The 22,418-nt window shown below is 42.3% G+C and overlaps 1 protein-coding gene across 1 annotated transcript in view; it reads right to left on the minus strand.

Moving 5' to 3' along the window:
- LOC309557700 (small nuclear ribonucleoprotein F-like) overlaps positions 1-10,141 on the minus strand; it is a gene marked incomplete at both ends in the record, with an annotated part of 63,305 nt that extends 53,164 nt beyond the window's left edge. Inside the window, one exon of the mRNA XM_082260480.1 lies at positions 9,901-10,141. Within this exon, the coding sequence (XP_082116606.1) occupies positions 9,901-10,141 (241 nt within the window). The remainder of the gene's footprint in view (positions 1-9,900) is intronic.
- Between the last annotated feature and the right edge of the window lie 12,277 nt (positions 10,142-22,418).

The following is a 22,418-nucleotide window of genomic DNA, read 5'->3' on the forward strand; positions in this document are numbered from 1 at the left end:
GGGTTGAGGGTGGGACTGAAGGGGCCCCGTCAGGTAGGCTGTACGGGGCCCCATGATTTCTATCAGCGGCCCTGCCTGGCTCTATTTTTACATTTCTCAGCTCTCATATATCTATGATGTTTTAGTTATATGTCAGTTCAGTTCTTATGCATTTATAAACTACCAACGCACTTGTGCAGATCAGTGACTATACATAGTAACAAACTGTTGAATCACAGTGGAATGGAATCACAGTGCTAACAGTCAAGGATCATTAGGTGGGTGATCTTGAGCTGCCTTAGAGAGGTTTCTCTTTACTCACTGCGCTGAGGACAACCTTACCTTACCAAAGAGGAAGTGGGGGAAGTCTCAAACAATGACAAAGACAGAAGTAAAAGCTGTTTTTAATCTAAAGCAGAATTCACTCACTCAACATTAACTATTTGTAATCCATTTGCTACTAACTAGTAAATAAATAGCAAGAAAATGTATATTATATTTTACATTTTCAGTTAACTCCTAGTTTCCATACCTAGGAAAATATTACCATACATCCCATCCCTCATCAGGAGGGGAGGAGGGGGTTTTCTCGGCTAAGCACACTTTCTTACATGCATGCCTAAGCTAAGGGCAAATGGATTCCTGGAAGTAAATGCTACATAAATGATCTGCCCTTTCTTAAGATGGCCACATCCAGAAATGCTAGGGGAAGTTTTCCAAAGTGACTTCTCAGCAAAAAAAGAAAAAAGCATTTAAAGGATGGATGGATGGATGGGCGAGTCTTCTGTGAATATCAAAAATAATTAAATAGTGTTTTTGGTTTGTGGTGTTCATATGCAGTGTAGTTCTGTTGTAAGTAGGAGAATGCTGGACCCCCTGTCAGCATTTTATTGTTGAAAACTGAAAAGGTTGTTGCACCCTGTTTACCAGCAACAAGATCACAACATTAATCATCTGAATACTGGACTTTACACACATAAATACAAATAGGGGCACTATCTCTTGTAGGGTGCCAACTATATAACACAGTAAACCAAGGTGATCTCCACAGATGTCTCACCAGTGCTCAAAAGCTCCTCAGCAAACTGAGGTTTAACTGTACCTGGCTGTTACATAGCTATAATGTCTTCTGATTTCTGGGATATACAGCACTCCACATCAAACTTGCAAACAGCAGCCAGGAGTGTGTGTTCAAGTTTCAAGCAGCCTAATCCCCTCTACAATCACTGGAACATGCCATTCCTCCTGTCCCTGGCTGCTGTGGTCAGGGAAGCAGCTAATTGAGCATGATTTTTCTGCAGTGGAGTGCAGAGGAGACATTAGGGGTCTAAAAGAGCCATAATATCTTGATAAAGAGAATTTGTCACTCCAAAAGTACTATTACATAAAAGCCCTTATGTCATAGTAATAAAGGTCTAAAACAGGGGTGTCCAAACTTTTTTCAAAGAGGGCCAGATTTGATGAAGTGAACATGCGTGAGGGCCGACCATTTTACCTGACATTCTTTGGACTTTTCAAATTAAATAAAAACGAACTATTTTATGCAAAGTTTATTGCAAACGGCATACTTTTCCTTTTTATCACATGGATTACAAATCTAAACGGATGTTAAATCGCTCTGCCTTTCATATCTGAAGGCCAGATGAAAAAAAAAAATCCAGGAAGCTGAAATATATGTCAGGAACATTGTAAAGTACATTACATAATATTGGTAGTAAAGGTTGTCTGTTAAAAAAAATATGAACAGGAACATAACACCAAGTATACATGTTGTGTTCAAATATATTGATAACTGATTTAGACCAATTGACGTTAACTGAGATTTTACAATGTATTCATCTCAATCCGAAGCATGCGTGCTACCTAATCAGTCACACAAGGGTTAACCACATATAAGCGCTATATGAACCCACCGATGATGATTAATGATGGCAGCGAAAAAAGTCATGAATGATGCCAATGTATTTTTCCAAATTACCTGTGCAGCCCGGGGGCCGCATTTGGCCCGCGGGCCGGACTTTGGACATGCCTGGTCTAAAATTTACAAATGGTTATCATTCATGGTTAACTTTGAACTGGTGACCTGTAAAGCCTGTAGACTCCTAAAAAAATTCCTAAAAAAACAATATCAGTTTGTTACCATTTCATAGGCATGCACTGTTTAGCCCCCGTTCACATGCATAGCGACGCTACTTCGCACCGCGACCTCGGAGCGGCCGCCACGGACTTCATAACATTGAAGTCTATGGCGGTCGCCTCCTGGTCGCCCCAAAGAAGCTCTGGACCCTTTTTCTAAGTCGGAGCGACTTGTGTCGCTCCTATTAGAACGGGTTCGCAGCTTCCCTATGGGAGGCGACCTACGGCGACCTGTGAGGCGACCAGGTCGCCTCACAGGTCGCCTTAGTGCAGTGTGGGGGCTAAGACTTGACATATTTGGTATCTCTTTTCTCAATGCAACCTTTATATTTTACCAAAAAATTTTGTAATATATCGTGATTGTGTGCATTAAGTAACTTTAGTGTATTATTTAATTAACATTTGGGACTAATAAACATGTGCAGTAAAAATGTCAATCACAACCATTTAATCTTGATGGCCTTTGCTTTCAGAAAATAATGCTCTACTATAAATTTATATCCCTTTCGTTTCTATCACTTCCTGGCTCGCCTCCCAGTCTGCTTCCCTATATATAGACATCAGTGCAGCCCGGGTTACCTAAGCAACTTCCTAGTCTCTCTGGTTTGTCTTGCATTACTTGTATTCTTTGCCTGACTATCTGGCACTGACCCCGGGTTCATCTACTATTTTTGCTTGCCTACCGCCCTCCCTAACTTCGGCTCATTTCCTAAATTCTCCTCTCTCTCTATCGCCATCTGTACTCTGCACATGCGAGTAGTCTCCACATTGTCAGCCAGGCATACCTGGGGGCCACGACCTGATCCAGTTTGCTGCAAGTGCATCCCTACGATTAGGGGCCCTTGTGAAGAAGCAGGCTGAGGCTTAGAATTACACCCTGGGGGAACCCCCAGTTGGCTTTCTACAATGCTCACTACCATAGAAACCTGACATAAAGTTCCACGTTGTAGCAGAGAATCCCAGGGAGAGCTGGAAAAAGTCCTGTTCGGGGTTTATACATCTCCCAGGCTCCTCTCACACACATTTAGGGATCTCTGACCCATGATCCAGTTCGGGTCTTGGTTCCCCCCCCCAGGCCAATGTATGTTCACCCAAGACCGACAGCCAGTGCACTCGGCCTGGGAATCAGACAACTCCTGTCTGTGGGGGCAAGAGATTGGTAAAAGATAGCAAGTGGTATATGTGGAAGCTGAAACGCTGTAGACTTGCTCAGCCTGGTACAGTGCCTTGCAAAAGTATTCAGCCCCCTTGAATTTTTCGACCTTTTGCCACATTTCAGGCTTCAAACATAAAGATATAAAACTGTAATTTTTTGTGAAGAATCAACAACAAGTGGGACACAATCATGAAGTGGAATGAAATTTATTGGATATTTCAAACTTTTAACAAATAAAAAACTGAAAAATTGGGCGTGCAAAATCATTCATCCCCCTTAAGTTAATACTTTGTAGCGCCACCTTTTGCTGCAATTACAGCTGTAAGTCACTTGGGGTATGTCTCGATCAGTTTTGCACATCGAGAGACTGAAAATTTTGCCCATTCCTCCTTGCAAAACAGCTCGAGCTCAGTGAGGTTGGATGGAGAACGTTTGTGAACAGCAGTTTTCAGTTCTTTTCACAGATTCTCGATTGGATTCAGGTCTGGACTTTGACTTGCCTATTCTAACACCTGGATATGTTTATTTGTGAACTATTCCATTGTAGATTTTGCTTTATGTTTTGGATCATTGTCTTGGAAGACAAATCTCCATCCCAGTCTCAGGTCTTTTGCAGACTCCATCAGGTTTTCTTCCAGAATGGTCCTATATTTGGCTCCATCCATCTTCCCATCAATTTTAACCATCTTCCCTGTCCCTGCTGAAGAAAAGCAAGCCCAAACCATGATGCTGCCACCACCATGTTTGACAGTGGGGATGGTGTGTTCAGGGTGATGAGCTGTGTTGCTTTTATGCCAAACATAACGTTTTGCATTGTTGCCAAAAAGTTTGATTTTTGTTTCATCTGACCAGAGCACCTTCTTCCATAGGCGTGCGCAGCCTATGGCATTAGGGTGTGCACCTCAAACCAAAGCTCAAACACGCACAGTGTATACACACACACAGTATATACACACACTATACACACACAGTATATACACACACACACACACACACACACAGTATATACACACACTATACACACAGTGTATACACACAGTATATACACACACTCACACAGTATATACAATACACACACAGTATACACACACAGTATATACAGTACACACACACAGTATATACAATACACACTATACACACACAGTGTATACACACACACAGTATATACAGTACACACTAAACACACATACAGTGTATATACATATACACACACAGTATATACAGTACACATACAGTGTATACACACACACACAGTGTATACATATACACACACAGTATATACAGTACACATACAGTGTATACACACACACACACACAGTGTATACAGTACACACACAGTATATACAGTACACACTATACACACACACATACAGTGTATACACACACAGTGTATACGTATACACACACAGTATATACAGTACACACTATATACACACAAACACAGTATATACACACACAGTATACACACACAGTATATACACACACACACAGTATATACACACAGTATATACACACGCACACAGTATATACACACACACACACAGTATATACACACACACACACAGTATATACACACACACACACACACACACACACACACAGTATATACACACACACACACACACACACAGTATATATATATACACACAGTATATACATACACACACACAGTATATACATACACACAGTATATACACACACACAGTATACACACACACACACACAGTATATACACACACACAGTATATACACACACACAGTATATACACACACAGTATATACACACACACAGTATATACACACACACACACAGTATATACACACACAGTATATACACACACAGTATATACACACACACACACACACAGTATATACACACACAGTATATACACACACACAGTATATACACACACACAGTATATACACACACAGTATATACACACACAGTACACACACACACAGTATATACACACACACACACAGTATATACACACACACTATACACACACACAGTATATACACACACACAGTATACACACACACAGTATACACACACACAGTATATACATACACACACACAGTATATACACACACACAGTATATACACACACAGTATATACATACACACACACACACAGTATATACACACACACAGTATATACACACACACAGTATACACACACACACAGTATACACACACACAGTATACACACACACAGTATACACACACACAGTATATACATACACACACACACACAGTATATACATACACACACACAGTATACACACACACAGTATATACATACACACACACAGTATATACACACACACACACAGTATACACACACACAGTATATACATACACACACACAGTATATACACACACACACACAGTATACACACACACAGTATATACATACACACACACAGTATATACACACACACACACACAGTATATACACACACAGTATATACACACACAGTATATACACACACACACACACACACACACAGTATATACACACACAGTATATACACACACACAGTATATACACACACAGTATATACACACACAGTACACACACACACACACAGTATATACACACACACAGTATATACACACACACTATACACACACACAGTATATACACACACACAGTATACACACACACAGTATACACACACACAGTATATACATACACACACACAGTATATACACACACACAGTATATACACACACAGTATATACATACACACACACACACACAGTATATACACACACACAGTATATACACACACACAGTATACACACACACACAGTATACACACACACAGTATATACACACACACAGTATACACACACACAGTATACACACACACAGTATACACACACACAGTATATACATACACACACACACACACAGTATATACATACACACACACAGTATACACACACACAGTATATACATACACACACACAGTATATACACACACACACAGTATACACACACACACAGTATATACATACACACACACAGTATATACATACACACACACAGTATATACATACACACACACAGTATATACACACACACAGTATATACACACACACACACAGTATACACACACACAGTATATACATACACACACACAGTATATACACACACACACAGTATACACACACACACAGTATATACATACACACACACAGTATATACACACACACAGTATATACACACACACAGTATATACACACACACACACAGTATATACACACACAGTACACACACCAGCACTTTCCATCTAAATATCAGCCTGCCTGGTTGAACACACTGCTGCTGCCCCAATTTCATGGCATGCTGGTACTTGTAGTGCTCCAGCAGCTCACGGACATTGAATGTAGTAATGCAGAAGAGGAGGAGGTGGGCAGGTAGTGATTAGGGAGGAGTAGCAGAGATTGGGGGAGAAGGTTAGAGCATATCCTCCCTCCAGAAGCAGTGCACAGAAAAAACAACAGACTCAGAGATAGGAAGAGAAAACACAGCCTCCTCCCCCCCCCCCTCCCCAGCAGGGGAAGCACTGACAAGAATACTTTTAGTTTTATCTTCCCCAGCTCACCTTCTTCTATAAAGGCTGCAGCCCCTCCCACACTGCAGGCTGTGTACTCTCCTCTCCTCTCTTCTCCAGGTCGGCATCTCCTGCTCTCATGTCAAACAAGGCGCGCTGGGGAAAGGGGCGTGTATACTGTGCTCCTATTGGTTGAGGAGGCAGCAGAGAGGCGGAGCAGCTATAACCAATGGATTTTTTTTCAGTGTAAGGATGTCCGTAACTGACATTTCAGGGAGTCTCAGAGACAGTGAGACTCGACTGAAAAAAGTCAGTGGTGGTGCGACGGACCTGCAAGGACCGCTGATGGACACCAGTGTCTGTGTGCGGACACCTTGCCGCCCCTGGACAGGGGAGGGTGATTAGGGTGTGCCTGGGCACACCCGGCACACCCCGTGCGCACGCCTATGCCTTCTTCCACATGCTTGGTGTGTCTCCCAGGTGGCCCGTGGCAAACTTTAAACTACACTTTTTATGGATATCTTTAAAAAATGGCTTTCTTCTTGCCACTCTTCCATAAAGGCCAGATTTGTGCAGTATACCACTGATTGTTGTCCTATGGACAGAGTCTCCCACCTCAGCTGTAGATCTCTGCAGTTCATCCAGAGTGATCATGGGCCTCTTGGCTGCATCTCTGATCAGTCTTCTCCTTGTATGAGCTGAAAGTTTAGAGGGACGGCCAGGTCTTCGTAGATTTGCAGTGGTCTGATACTCCTTCCATTTCAATATTATCACTTGCACAGTGCTCCTTGGGGTGTTTAAAGCTTGGGAAATCTTTTTCTATCCAAATCCAGCTTTACACTTCTCCACAACAGTATCTCGGACCTGCCAGGTGTGTTCCTTGTTCTTCATGATGCTCTCTGCGCTTTAAACGGACCTCTGAGACTATCACAGTGCAGATGTATTTATACGGAGACTTGATTACACACAGGTGGATTCTATTTATCATTATTAGTCATTTAGGTCAACATTGGATCATTCAGAGATCCTCACTGAACTTCTGCAGAGAGTTTGCTGTACTGAAAGTAAAGGGGCTGAATAATTTTGCAAGCCCAATTTTTCAGTTTTTTATTTGTTAAAAAAGTTTAAAATATCCAATAAATTTCGTTCCACTTCATGATTGTGTCCCACTTGTTGATTCTTCGCAAAAAATTACAGTTTTATATCTTTATGTTTGAAGCCTGAAATGTGGCAAAAGTTCGAAAAGTTCAAGGGGGCCGAATACTTTTGCAAGGCACTGTATTTCTGTATAGTTATTGCTCCTGTTTGTTTTCTGAGACACTGTACAGCACCTGTATTGGCTGTATATAGACTTATAATATAACAAAAAAACACTACATTGTTTTGTCACTACCTTCTTGGATTTGGTATCTGTGCCTGAGAGACTGCTTTGCCCAGGGAGCTTTGTACCTGCTACCTGTTCCACACTCACAATATCTATAGATTAACAAAAACAAATGTGGACATTTCCCCTTTCTTTTTGGGCAAAGCTGATATATGCCCCTCTCTGATAGAGACATAAAAAAATGACTTTTTTTTCTTGCTGTTATAAGCACCATGTATGTGTTTGGATTGGAAGCATATCAACCTGAGTTTTCAGTTCTTCAGACATGTCATAGTATGTTAATGTTCCAGCCTTAGCAGTGAGTTTAATTTTGGCAAATGTGTTATTTTATGGAAGAGTGATAAAACATCAGTTGAACAGATATGGAAATATATTATAATCAGACCCTAACTGTGTGGTATTGTGTATCATAAATATTTTTTGCTATAAAATACTGCTTTTATCCTGTTTTGGATCTCCAGCCTTTTCAATTCACTCCCTGTCAACAGGCACTTGCTACAGCGCCAGCAGAACTTCAGTGGTCTGGAATGTCTTCCAGAGAAAATGGTGGACCATGCCTGCGCAATATATGCATGAGCACTTGTAATCTCCATCAGAGTCATGTGGCAGGGTAATCCACAAGGGCCCATTTGGGAGACAGGTATGTGGAGGCCCTCATAGCAGGATAGCCATTTTGTTTTTCTTATAAAAGCTGTAGATTTAATTGGAATAAAACAAATTTGAAATGACATTCACATGTTAAAGCCTATAAAAGATTTTAGTGACTGGGTTTAGCTCTACTTTCTGTTTACCAGACTAATGTTTCCAGCTCCAACCAGCTTTTAGTTAGTGAGAGAGATTTCAGCAATAGAGTTGGGCCGAACACTCCCTGGTTCGGTTCATGCCAGAACTCTCAAACATCGCAAAAATCAAAAGTCCTCATTTTGAATGTTTATATGCAAGTTATTGGCCATAAAAAGGGTATGGGGGCCCAGGTACTGCCTTGGGGGACATGTATCAATGCAAAACATTTAAAAAAAAAGTTTTTAAAGAAGCAGTGATTTTATTGATGCTTAAAGTGAAACAATACAAATGAAAAATTCCTTTAAATATAGTGTCTGGGGGGGGGGGGGGTCCCCTTAGTCTGCCTGTAAAATGGCGAATCTGTACCATGTATAGAATCTGCTGCAGCAAAATGAACATATATAAAGAAAAAAAATGATATTTAAATTGATTTTCCCTGCAAGCATTCTTTATTTTGTAAACAAAGGCTTGGGGAGCCAGTCTGTTTGATAAGGCCACAATTTAGTGCATGCACTTGAAACAAGATTAGAGAATTATTGGATAAATTCTGGTGTCTCTTTGGCAGACTTTTGAAATAACAAAGTTTTGCACCACAGTGTGCAAGCCTTGTGTGAAGAAGCCAAATTATAGTACACTCAGGCCAAGATTAACACATTCTTTTTGGATAAAGTCTGTTGTTTCTTTCACAGACTTTGAGTAGAAGTGACAGGTGCGGAGAAATTGGGCTTTGGGTGTTGGTGGTGCCTTCTCACTGTAACCTTATAGAGGTACTCTTAAAAAAAATCTGTTTATTTTTCTTAACAAAACATTTAAAAACCAAAAATAACCTCAAAAGAGAAGTTTCAAAATAAATTTACAAAACAAATTTGGAAATATTTTTTTTCTCTAATCTTACCATCTTTCCCCTCCTCTTCTAGTCCTCGTATATACAATACAATATTGCACCTTATTAGAACTTCTCCAAGATGTCCAAATACCCCATCATTATACCCTTCTGTTTTGGTGAGCTGCATGTTCATGTAGCCATCCAGAGAGACCAGGTATTCCTTGTATTCCATACCCCACTTCAGTTTCACCATTACTGGATTACCAGTAAGGCCATTAAGGAATGGTTTTGGGTGTAGTGGCAAACCCATTCTGCCGCTTAAGCTGCCACTGATCTACAGACCAGTAAAAGGAAGAACAAATTTCCCAGCAGAATGCTCCGATAGCACACCACCGGAGTAAGCAGGAAACTCTTGATGAAAACAAGAATTGGCCTTTCTGAAAAAAATTAAAGTACCTGTCAAACATGCGGAAAAATTGGGCTTTGAAAGTTGGTGGTGCCTTTACACCGTAACCCTATAGAGGTATATTTGACGAAAGCAAGAATTGGCCTTTCTGTAAAAAATGTAAAGTATATGTCAAATAAGTAAAAATTGGGCTTTAGGTGTTGGTGGTGCTTTCACACCATAAACCTATAGAGGTAATCTTAAAAAAAGCAAAAATTGGCCTTGTTATAAGAAACTGGAATTTGTATGCACCTGTCAAACAGGTGCAGAAAAATTGGTCCATGGGTGTTAATTTTACCCATGAAATCTATACCAAAAAAAAATTACTTCAAGATAAAATCAACACCCACCAAGCTAGGCAGCCAATACAGCCGAGCAGAGATTCCAAATCCCAAAGCATTTAATCAGCGACATCGCAATCAGGGGCTTGATAGCTGCTACTAATTCAGGACTGATTTATTTTGACAAATGTCGGCTCGTCAACGAAGTCTGTGGACAGACACACTCTTTTATCTGTCACAAAACCTCCCACAGCATTGAATGCCCATTGAGAAAGCATACTGGATGCAGGGCAGCTCAGCAGCACAATTGCATACTGGGCAAGTTCTGGCCAGTGGTCTTTTCTCATGACCCAGTAACCCAGCGGATCAGCTACTGGAAAGCTCTGTTTTCACCCCTAGATAATCTTCAACTATATGATACAGACACTGCTGATGGGATGTGAAATCTGACAGACCTGGGCGCCGAGGGCTAAATATTTTTTAAATGCATCACTTAGGCGGCACCCTTCTCCACCAGTCCTCCTTTGACCAACAGAAGCCTCAAAACTACCTTTTCCATGAGACTGTAACCTACCAGAGTCTGGAAAGGTGTTACATAAACTCACTGAGGATTACACTATCTGGAACTGTCTCATCCCAGCCATGTACTACTCCCAAGGTTTCTGGGGATTGAAAACCAGCTTTTTAAGGTATGACCTATGTCTTCCTCTGCTTCAATGCCTGCAAAACTGACAGAATCCTTCTCCTCCTCCCACTCCTCTTGTGTGTTCTGTTGCGTCACAAGAATGACATCTGCATAAAGCGAGCCATGAGAGGAAAGGAAGTCCTCCTCTTCCTCCCACTGCTCTGCCTCGAGTGCCCTGTCCATAATGCCGCCCAGAGTATGATCCAGCAAGAACACAAAAGGCATAGTATCATTGATGCATGCATTGTCACGGCTCACCATCCTTGTCACCTCCTCAAATGGTGACAATACAGTGCATGCATCCTTTATCAGCAGCCATTGGCATAGAGAAAAAAGCTGAGCTTTCCTGAGCCTGTCCTTGTGCCATACTCACACAGGTACTCGTTGATGGCCCTCTGCTGCAGCACTGTATACATCACTAAATGTGCTGTGTTTAACACTGCACTACACTAACACTACACTGACACTACACTATACGAACACTATACAGACACTACACTGACATACCACACTATACTCACACTACACTAACACTGCACTGACACACTACACTGACATTACACTATACTCACATGATACTCACACTATGCTCAGACTACACTAACACTACACTGACACTCTACACTCAGAGTCACAATAACACACTAACTCACTAGAAGCAAACGGAGCCATACTCTATCTCCACTCCAACAACACACTGCAAAGGGTTCTTTTGGGAAGGAACCTTTTATAGTGTGGGCTGGGACTATGAGCACTGAGCCATGATTGCACAAAGTCATCATGACTTTGTTCAATCATGGCTCTGACTGTGCTCTGTGCCCTGATGGGGAAAAGCAGTCAGATGCATTGCTTCATCGAATTATGGCCCTAAAATGCACTGTGCAGCACGCAGTGCATTGTGGGATACTCGGTAGGCGAACATCCTGCCGAGCGCCCCGCAAATTCAGGTGTTCACCGAACAGGTGAACAGGCGATGTTCGGGCCTCTCCCAACTCTATTCAGCAGTACTATTTAGATTTGAATTTAGGTCCTCTGATAACAAAACTTGGCTGAAATGTTTTTATTTGCTCTGTTTTGAATATAACTAATTTTCCCTGGCTCTTTAAAGCATCTTTCAGACCTTATAAAAGACAACCCCCCTGAGTCCTAAAAATTTCATGTACTTTAATATGAAATACTTGCTGTGCAGATCAAATGCCACATAGTAGGCTTTTTAAACTAACCCCTTACTTGGCGTTTAAAATGCTATAAGCATACATTTTTGTAGTTTTGACTTTCAATACGGTGACCTATCATTCAGCATTTTGCTCTAGCAAACTTGTCTTTTGATGTGAGTGTTTGATAGTGCTTCCACATTTCTGCCTCATTTAGGCCTCCAGGATCTATGCAAATCCACAGCTCATATGTGTATAGTTTTCCAACTATGACCATTAAATTACTCTTTCTGTGGCTCATCAATCTTAACAAACACACCTAATTTTCCATCCTGTAATTCTCACATCTTTTTATCTAAAGGGAAGTTATTTTTATCACTGATTGGGCCTCTGCAAGGAATACACGCTGCTGCATTATTTGTTTTATGCAATATCAATAATTCTTTTATTATAAACAGAGTAACATTAATCAAAGCAAATTCATAGACTAAAAACAGGTAATGAAAGAAAAGACTAAAAAAAAACCTTCTAGACATTCTTTGTATCAATCCAATAACCTACAGTTACCAGATAAAAATAGAAAGTGATCTTTGCATTTCCATTTGGAAAAAAAGAATAATTTTTTGACTCTGTATTTGTTTTAGGTCTAGCCAAGCTCGAAGTCACAGCGCTGGTTTAACCATTGTGCTTATAATATATGTAGCATATGTTTGCTAGTGTATAGAGAGTATAGTTTTTGGCTCTGTCTGCCTATCAGAGGAGCAGTAGGCAAATGTATATTGCTTTCTGCCTACCAGAGAGCAGGATCTGTGAGTAAGGTCTGCTCATGGTGCTCAGTGTGTGATTCATCTGGTCTGGGGAATGTGTCACATTGGTCCGATAGGGAGGCATATTGGACAGTGGAGGAAATCTGACCAATGGGTACATAGGCTTTGATACAGCCCCAGTAATTGGCACAGACTGGCTGTATCAGTGCATTGTGGGGTGTAGTATAAAAGCCAGGAGCACATGTGCGGCGGGGTCTATGGCTGGTAAGCAGAGACCCGGAGGGAGGGTGGCGGCTAGCTCCTCCTCTGCAGCAGTGGCACATGGTTACAGGCGGTCGGCCGGGGACCAGAAGGAAGGAGCTGAACAGAGAGGTCCATGAGAGCTGACTGAAGGGGTAGAGACACTGGAGACCCTCGAAAAACAGTATCATGAGTACAGGGAATTGTGTCTAGGGGCCTGACCTGAGGGGGGCCACCCCGGTATAGGATAGTCAGAGGACGGGTGTCAGCAGGTGGAGTGAAAGGGGGTACTGGTTGTGTATCCCGAAGATAATTCATCCTAACAAGTCATCTACATAGAGATTTAATCCTAGATTCATTTAGTGTCAAGGTGAATCTGCAGCCTGGCTGCATCTTCAGGCAGGAGTCCTCATCTACTGTGAATAGTTCAAGTTGGAATATTCCACTCTTCCCTTCTCCCATCCCTAATTTAAATAAAATAAAAAAAACAACTACATCCCCTAGCCTGTTCATTGACTAAGCCAAAGAGTAAAGAGTCAAATTGTGCATGCTGCAGTTGCTATCATTAACCCAGGGGGATCCCAAGGTGAACAATCCAGCAGTGCTCAAGGGGGCAGTGCTACATATACAAATGTGTTTTTTGTTTCTGATGTGTATAAAAAAAACTGGCTTTGAATCCCATTTCTACCAAAATACATTCCTTACAAATAAAAAGGTAGCACATTCCTTTGGCATCATTTGAAGTCAAATAATACATCACCCAAATTGACATAAGACACTGCATAAATATTCTTTGGAGCAACAAATCTTAACACAGGGATTGCTCATTTTGTCTTTGTGACACATCCTTTCTTTTACAGGACATTTGCCATGTTTCATTACCCAACTGCCACATTTTGTAAAAGATTTTGTTTTACCTTTGTCTACTAATGTTTGCATGAGAGTAATGGTTGTTTTCGGTACTTTGTGCACTTAATCTAGTGCAGTCATGAATTTTAATTGTGCCTCAGCAGCCTCATGGGCTTTTGAAATATCTTGTTTAAGAGTAGCATCCTAGTGTATTCACTTGTCTTTTTCTTTAGGGGCCTTTATTTCAAATACAATTCTGTCACAAATCCTTAATGAACAGCCTCCCCTCACTGCAAGGGTTAAATGCTCGTTAAGTCTAGGGCTAGAGGGATAAGCTGTAATATTTATCTTATCTTTCACTCCAGCAGGCTTCCCACATTCTGTGTGATTTATCCCCCAAAACCTCTTCTCTTTGGCACTCCAGGTCGTGGTTGCACACTGACATCATCACATACGATACAAGAACAATAATCCCTTACTGTACATGAGAACAGCGAGGGCCCACGTACAACCTGAAGCATCAAGGTAAAGAGGTGATAAGTACTAGGCGAATCACAAACCATGCTTATTCCTGTACCCTTAGACTTAACAAGTATTTCTTTCTTTTAGTGTGTGTGCGTGTGGTGGTGGTACAAAGGTATTTTTTTTTTTAAATCTCAGGGTTCAGCTCCAAGTAAATTTTAGAAGACGAGATCAGGGCATTGTTTACAACAAGCATGTTTACTTTTCTCTAAGAGTTGGTTAAAGTTTAGGCTGGACGGCTGCACGGGATTGCACTCCACACCATCTTCCCCTATCTCCAAAAGCAATCTAATACAAATAATAATAAAACATCACACTCTAATACAGGTAAATTGGCCGCGGCACTTTTATTGGTTTAAAAAAATATATCATTTTCCATACCCATATTATAAATTAATAACAAATCAATTTAGCCTTAATGATTCAAGCGAATGAACTTCATACCAAAAGTTCCCCTTTGATGAAAAGATGACGCACCACATAAGGTGCATGCGACAGGAGGGAGGGTGAGTAGCTCTTCTTATATCATTTCTTTGACCAGCAGCAGGATACCTGTAACGGAGGGGCCTTTATATACTGAGCCCCACTGCTTCCAGAAAATTCCACCAAATCCTATTGGCCTATTCCTACCTGCCCAAAGGTGAGCAGGAATAGTTAGAGGGCCAGCGTCCCTGGAATTGCATTGTATTTTTAATCAATGGTAATGCTTTAAATATCAGGGGGAAAAGGCGGAGACAACCCCATGAAGGTACGGCCAAATAAATTGTATCCTTCTTTTACATGGGATTGCACTATACACCATCTTCCCCCATCTCCAAATACAATCTAATAAATGAATACTAAAACACCACACTCTAATATTGGCATAAATTGGATGCTGCACTTTTCATTGGTTTAAAAAAAAAAAAAAAATTTCCATAACAATATTACAAATTCATATTAAATCTATTTAACATTCACAAATTTTCTTAGCCTTAATGACTCAAGCAAATTAACTTACTTCAACTTTGTAACAAAAGTCCCCAAAAAGCTAGGGCTTTCTCCAAAGACCAAAGCCCGGCCTACCCTAAACCTATGGCTATTTCGATCATGTTTTGCAACCCCGATTTGAAAATGTACAGGTCTATATCGGAAAGAAGGACGAAGCTTCCCGATACAAGCCTGGAAAACCGCCTTTCAAATCAAAATGACAGAAGGAGAACCCTCCTATAAGAGGCATGAACTTATCAATGTAGGGATTCACCCTATTCCTAATTTTTTCAAAATTCTTGAAATCAAGATGTCATAGCCATAGTAGCTTGGGAATTATTCCCAAGAAAATTACTGTTGTGTTTGGAGATGACATTTTGAAATGATGCAATTTATGTTTGACCTAGGTCCAAGGTCTATATATGACCCACATCATTTCCACCAAGGGGAATGATTAACATAGAAGGTGATGGCCACACTAAATACAACTGATAAATGTAATGAGTAATACAAATTTGACCATCAGAGCCATCTCACTCTTTTCCACAAAATGTTATAATTTTTAGGATTGAGATTTAAGTTACCAGTATAACAACGATGAGATGCCCTCTTATGCGCCCAGAAAATGTAAGAATGTCCGAGTCTCTGACCTAAAAAAAATCAAAGAGAAAGGTTAGGGTGGGCGTAAATATCATAACATTTAAATTCCCAACTACCCAATCTCTTAATCACGTCCTAACCTGGCTTCATCCGTCGCAGCCCCAATGCGAAGGGAGTGGGGTGTCAAACAGAAATCCTGCAAACCTAGGCTCAGAATACATTTCTTAAATGCTGAAATTAATTAAAATTTGGTTACAGGAGAGCCATCGTTTTTTATAAAAAAAAGTGCCCTAAACTAGAAGGTCTACAGGATAGAGAATGATGAATAACATAAACTAGGCAAATAGTTTTGGATTTGGCAATATGTATTTTTACAGAGGAATTCATTACTAATAGAGTTGAGCGAACACCTGGATGTCCGGGTTCGGCGGGTTCGGCCGAACTTGAAAAAAAAGTCCGGGTTTGTGACCTGAACTTAACCTGAACTTTACCCTGATCCCGAACCCCATTGAAGTCAATGGTGACCCGAACTTTGGAGCACTAAAATGGCTCTAAAAAAAACATGGTAAGGGCTAGAGGGCTGCAAATGGCAGCAAAATCTTTTTAAGAGCATGGCAAGTGCTCTGCAAATAAATGTGGATAGGGAAATAACTTAAAATAACATAAAAAACTGAAAAATAAAAAATAATCATCTTGATCTAGGAGGACGAGGCCCATATGGAGTAGGAGGTTGAGGTGGCGGTGGATGTGGTGGTGTAGGTGGAAGCAGCGGTGGAGGAGGACGAGGTAGCAAACACTGGTTTTTGTTTATAATTTTACATTTCTTTTTAAATTAGGGTACACCCCAAAAGAATAAGAAAGATCAAAAATACAACAATGGCTGGGTAAGGTCGGTATACCTGTATATTCTGCACAAGGTATGGACAAGTCCTGTGGGAACCATGCCTGGTTCATTTTAATTAACATGAGCTTGTCCACATTGGCTCTGGACAGGCGCTTGCGCTTGTCTGTGATAACGCGCCCAGCCGTGCTAAATACACGTTCAGATAATACACTGGCTGCAGGGCAGGCCAGCACCTCCAAAGCATAAAGGGCAAGCTCAGGCCATGTGCCCAATTTGGAGACCCAGAAGTTGAAGGGGGCAGACCCGTCATTCAGTACGTCTAGGCGTGTGCACACATACTGCTCCACCATGTTGGTGAAATGCTGCCTCCTGCTAAGATGTTCCATATCAGCTGGTGGTGCTGCTGCTTGGTGTGGCGTGCTGACAAAGCTTTTCCACATTTCGGCCATGCTAACCCTGCCTTCTGAGGTGCTGGTGGTGTCCTGGCTGCGTTGGCGACCTCATCCTCCTCCTTGTGCTTCCACTGTGCCCCCGCTGTCAGGTGGGAATGCCACCAGCAACGAGTCTACCAGCGTGTGCTTGTACTCGTGCATCTTCCGATCACGCTCCAGTGAGGGAATTAAGGATGGTACGTTGTCCTTGTAACAGGGATCCAGCAGCGTGGCCACCCAGTAATCAGCACACGTTACAATGTGGGAAACTCGGCAGTCATTGCGGAGACACTGCAGCATGTAATAACTCATGTGTGCCAGGCTGCCCAGAGGCAACGAAAAGCTGTCCTCTGTGGGAGGTGTATCGTCTGTGTCCTCTGTATCCCCCCAGCCACGCACCAGTGATGGCCATGAGCTGGCCTGGGTGCCACCCTGCTGTGAACATGATTCCATCTCCTCCTCCATCTCCTCCTCCTCATCCTCGTCATCCTCCAGAACTGTGCCCCTGTTGAAAAATTGTGTACCTGGCGTTTGTGGGTGCAGGAACCCACCCTCGGAGCCACTTGTGAATGAGTGCCCTGAAAGGAAATGATACCTCTTCCTCCTCCTCCTCCTGTGCCACATCCTCTTCCATCATCGCCCGAAGCGTTTTTTCAAGGAGGCATAGAAGTGGGATAGTTAAGCTTAGAACGGCATCATTGGCACTGGCCATGTTGGTGGAGTACTTGAAACAGTGCAACAAGGCACACAGGTCTCGCATGGAGGCCCAGGTATTGGTGGTGAAGTGGTGATTTTCAGCAGAGCGACTCACGCGTGCGTGCTGCAGCTGAAACTCCACTCTGGCCTGCTGCTGCTCGCACAGTCTGGCCAGCATGTGCAAGGTGGAGTTCCACCTTGTGGGCACGTCACATATGAGGCGGTGAGCGGGAAGGCCAAAGTTACGCTGCAGTGCTGACAGGCGAGCAGCAGCAGGGTGAGAACGCTGAAAGTGCGCACAGACGGCCCGCACTTTCGGCAGCATCTCTGACATATCGGGGTAATTTCGAAGGAACCTCTGCACCACCAAATTCAGCACATGCGCCAGGCAAGGGATGTGTGTCAAACCGGCTAGGCCCAGAGTTTCTACGAGATTTCGCCCATTATCGCACACCACCAGGCCGGCTTGAGGTTCACTGGCACCCCAAACAGGCAAGTTTTAAAACTGCCTGCAGTCGTTTACCCCTGGCTGTGCTGAAGTTGGTGGTGAAGGTGTTGGAGGGGGTAGAGGATGAGGAAGCGGAGTAGGTGGAGTTAGGAACAGGAGGCAAACTGAAGCGCCCTGCAATCCTCAGTGGTGGAAGGAAATGCGCCAAACTGCTATCCGCCTCAGGCCCAGCCGCCACTGCATTTACCCAGTGTGCTGTTAGGGAGATATAACGTCCCTGACTGTGCTTACTGGTCCATGTATCCGTAGTTAGGTGGACCTTGCCACAGATGGCGTTGCGCAGTGCACACCTGATTTTGTCACCCACTTGGTTGTGCAGGGAAGGAATGGCTTGCCTGGAAAAGTAGTGGCGGCTGGGCACAACGTACTGTGGGACAGCCACCGCCATAAGGCTTTTAAAACTCTGCGTCTCCACCAGACAGAATGACAGCCTTTCAAAGGCCAGTAATTTTGAAATGCTGGCATTCAGGGCCAGGGATCGTGGGTGGGTAGGGGGGTACTTCCTCTTCCGCTACAGTGTTTAGGAGATAGAAAGATAAACAATTCCACGGGACATTGTAGAGATGGTTGTTAGTGACCCAGGTGGTGGTGTTGCTGACAGATCCTCTGTTTGCGGGGTGGCAGGTGCCACTGTCACTACAGAGGTGGATGAAGAGGCCGAGACTGCAGCAGAAGAGGAAGCAGAAGGAGCCAGAGACCTTTCTTGGTTTTTGAGGTGTCTACTCCACTGCAGCTCGTGCTTTGCACTTAGATGCCTGGTCATGCAGGTTGTGCTCAGGTTGAGAAGGTTTATGCCACACTTCAGGCTCTGATTGCACAGTGTGCAAACCACTCGTGTCCTGTCATCAGCACATTGTCTGAAGACCTGCCACGCTAGGGAACTCCTTTGAGCTGGCTTTGGTGTGCTCAGTCCCTTGATGCGTTGGGCATTAGGCTGCAGGTGTCAATTATGACCTTTCAGCAGTAGAATGGGTGGGAGACAATGTGAAGGAACTGGAGGCACCGTCAGCAACCCAATCTAATATCGCCTGTACTTGTTCTGGCCTCAACATTTTTAGAGGCGCATTAGGCCCTGCCAAATGCTGCTGCAGGTTCTGTCGCTTACTCACACCTGAGGAAGGTGTTTCACTTGTGCGTGTAGCTGGCACAGATCGACCATGTCCTCTCCTTGCAACAGGAGCTCCACCAGCAGTGCCACGACCCAGGCCACGTCCCTTATTTGACCTTCTCATATTTCTCAAATTTAGGATCTTCCCCTAAATGGGTGTTTATTGAATAGCGGAATAGAACAACAGTATCCAACGGGTGTATCTTACAGTAACATATGCAGACTAGGCTGCCATTTAATATTTTTTCCCTAAATGGGTTTTTATTGAAAAGCGGAATACAACAACAGTATCCAACGGGTGTATCTCAAAGTAACATATGCAGACTAGGCTGCAATTTAATTTATTTAACGTATGAATGAAATTGTTTTATTTTTCCCTTTAATTGGTGATTTTTGAAGAGCAGATTAGAACAGCAGTGTCTAAACGCTGTATGTCAGTGTCACAGTAAAGTATGCATGAAAAACTGAAAAATAATTGTATCCAACGGGTGTATCTCACAGTAACATATGCAGACTAGGCTGCCATTTAATATTTTCCCCCTTAATGGGTTTTTATTGAAAAGCGAAATAGAACAACAGTATCCAACGGGTGTATCTCACCGTAACATATGCAGACTAGGCTGCAATTTATTTTTTTCCCCCTAAATGGGTTTTTATTGAAAAGCGGAATACAACAACAGTATCCAATGGGTCTATCTCACCGTAACACGTAACATATGCAGACTAGGCTGCAATTAAATTTTTTTCACCTAAATGGGTTTTTATTGAAAGCGGAATACAACAACAGTATCCAACGGGTGTATCTCACCGTAACATATGCAGACTAGGCCGCAATTTAATTTTTTTCCCCTAAATGGGTTTTTATTTAACCACTTGCCGACCGCCGCACGGCTATCTACGTCGGCGGTCAGCCCCTCACAGGCAAACTGAAGTAGGTCTACGTCGCTTGCTTGTGAGGGTCTAGTGAGCGAGCGCGCGCCCCCGGAGGCGCGCTCCCGCTCCCGCGTGGTCACGGACCCCCCGCGCGTGTGACCGGCGGACTCGATGTCCGCCGGCCACTCTGTGATCGGCGGGGGAGAGGGAGAAAGTCAGGCAGCTTGTGTAAACAAGCTGCCTGTCATTCTCCTCGGTGTAAAGACACTGATCACACGGATCTACTATGTAGATCCGTTGATCAGTGTCCTTACAGCTCAAGCCACAGCCAATCACAGTAGAAAGCACGCCCCTAGGGACACACACAGCCCCTCCCTCCCAAATAAAGTTAACCCCTTCACTACCAGTGTATTTTTACAGTAACAGTGCATATGTATAGCACTGATTACTGTAGAAATGTCACTGGTAACCCCAAAAGTGTCAAAAATGTCAGTCAAGGGTCCGATCTGTCCGCCTCAATGTCGCAGTACAGCAAAAAAAAAAATGCAGATCGCCGCCATTACGCGTTAAAAAAAAACAACAAAAATGACAAAAATCTTTCCCTTTGTTAGTAAACGCGATAACTTTTGCGCAAACCAATCAAAATACGCTTTTTGCGATTTTTTTTACCAAAAATAGGTAGCATAAAACAAATTGGCCAAAAATGTTAAAAAATTTTGATTTTTAAATTTTTTTGGGGGGGAATTTCATATAAAAAAATGTGAAAAATATTGCTATTTTTGCAAAATTGACGCTCTTTTTTTGTTTATAGCGCATGATCAAAAAATCGCACAGGTGATCAAATACCATCAAAAGAAAGCTCTGTTTGTGGGAAAAAAATGACGCCAAATTCGTTTAGGTACAGCGTCGCACGACCGTGCAATTGTCCGTTAAAGTCAAGCAGTGCCGAATCGCAAAATACCCCCTGGTCGTTTAGCAGCCAAATCCTCCGGGGCTTAAGTGGTTAAAAGCGGAATAGAACAACAGTATCCAATGGGTGTATCTCACCATAACATATGCAGACTAGGCCGCAATTTAATTTATTTCCCCTAAATGGGTTTTTATTGAAAAGCGGAATACAACAACAGTATACAATGGGTGTATCTCACAGTAAGATATGCAGACTAGGCTGCAATTTAATTTATTTAACGTATGAATGAAATTGTTTTATTTTTCCCTTTAATTGGTGATTTTTGAAGAGCAGATTAGAACAGCAGTGTCTAAACGCTGTATGTCAGTGTCACAGTAAAGTATGCATGAAAAACTGAAAAATAATTGTGCCCTTAAATTGGTGCTTTTTGAATAGCAGATTAGAACAGCAGTGTCTAAATGCTGTATGACAGTGTCACAGTAAAGTTTGAATGAAAAACTGAAAAAATAATTGCCCCCTTCAATTGGTGCTTGTTGAATAGCAGATTAGAACAGCAGTGTCTAAACGCTGTAAGTCACAGTAAAATATGAAGGAAAAACTTTTTTTTTTCTTTAAATCCAGATTAAGCAGACACATATGCACTGAGCTTGTATTACATGGCCGCTGCATGCCGCACACCTAACAGACTGATAAAAGTTTTTTTTT

This window comes from Pelophylax lessonae, assembly GCF_965119305.1.
Source record: "Pelophylax lessonae genome assembly, chromosome: 6".
Classification (NCBI taxonomy): domain Eukaryota; kingdom Metazoa; phylum Chordata; class Amphibia; order Anura; family Ranidae; genus Pelophylax; species Pelophylax lessonae.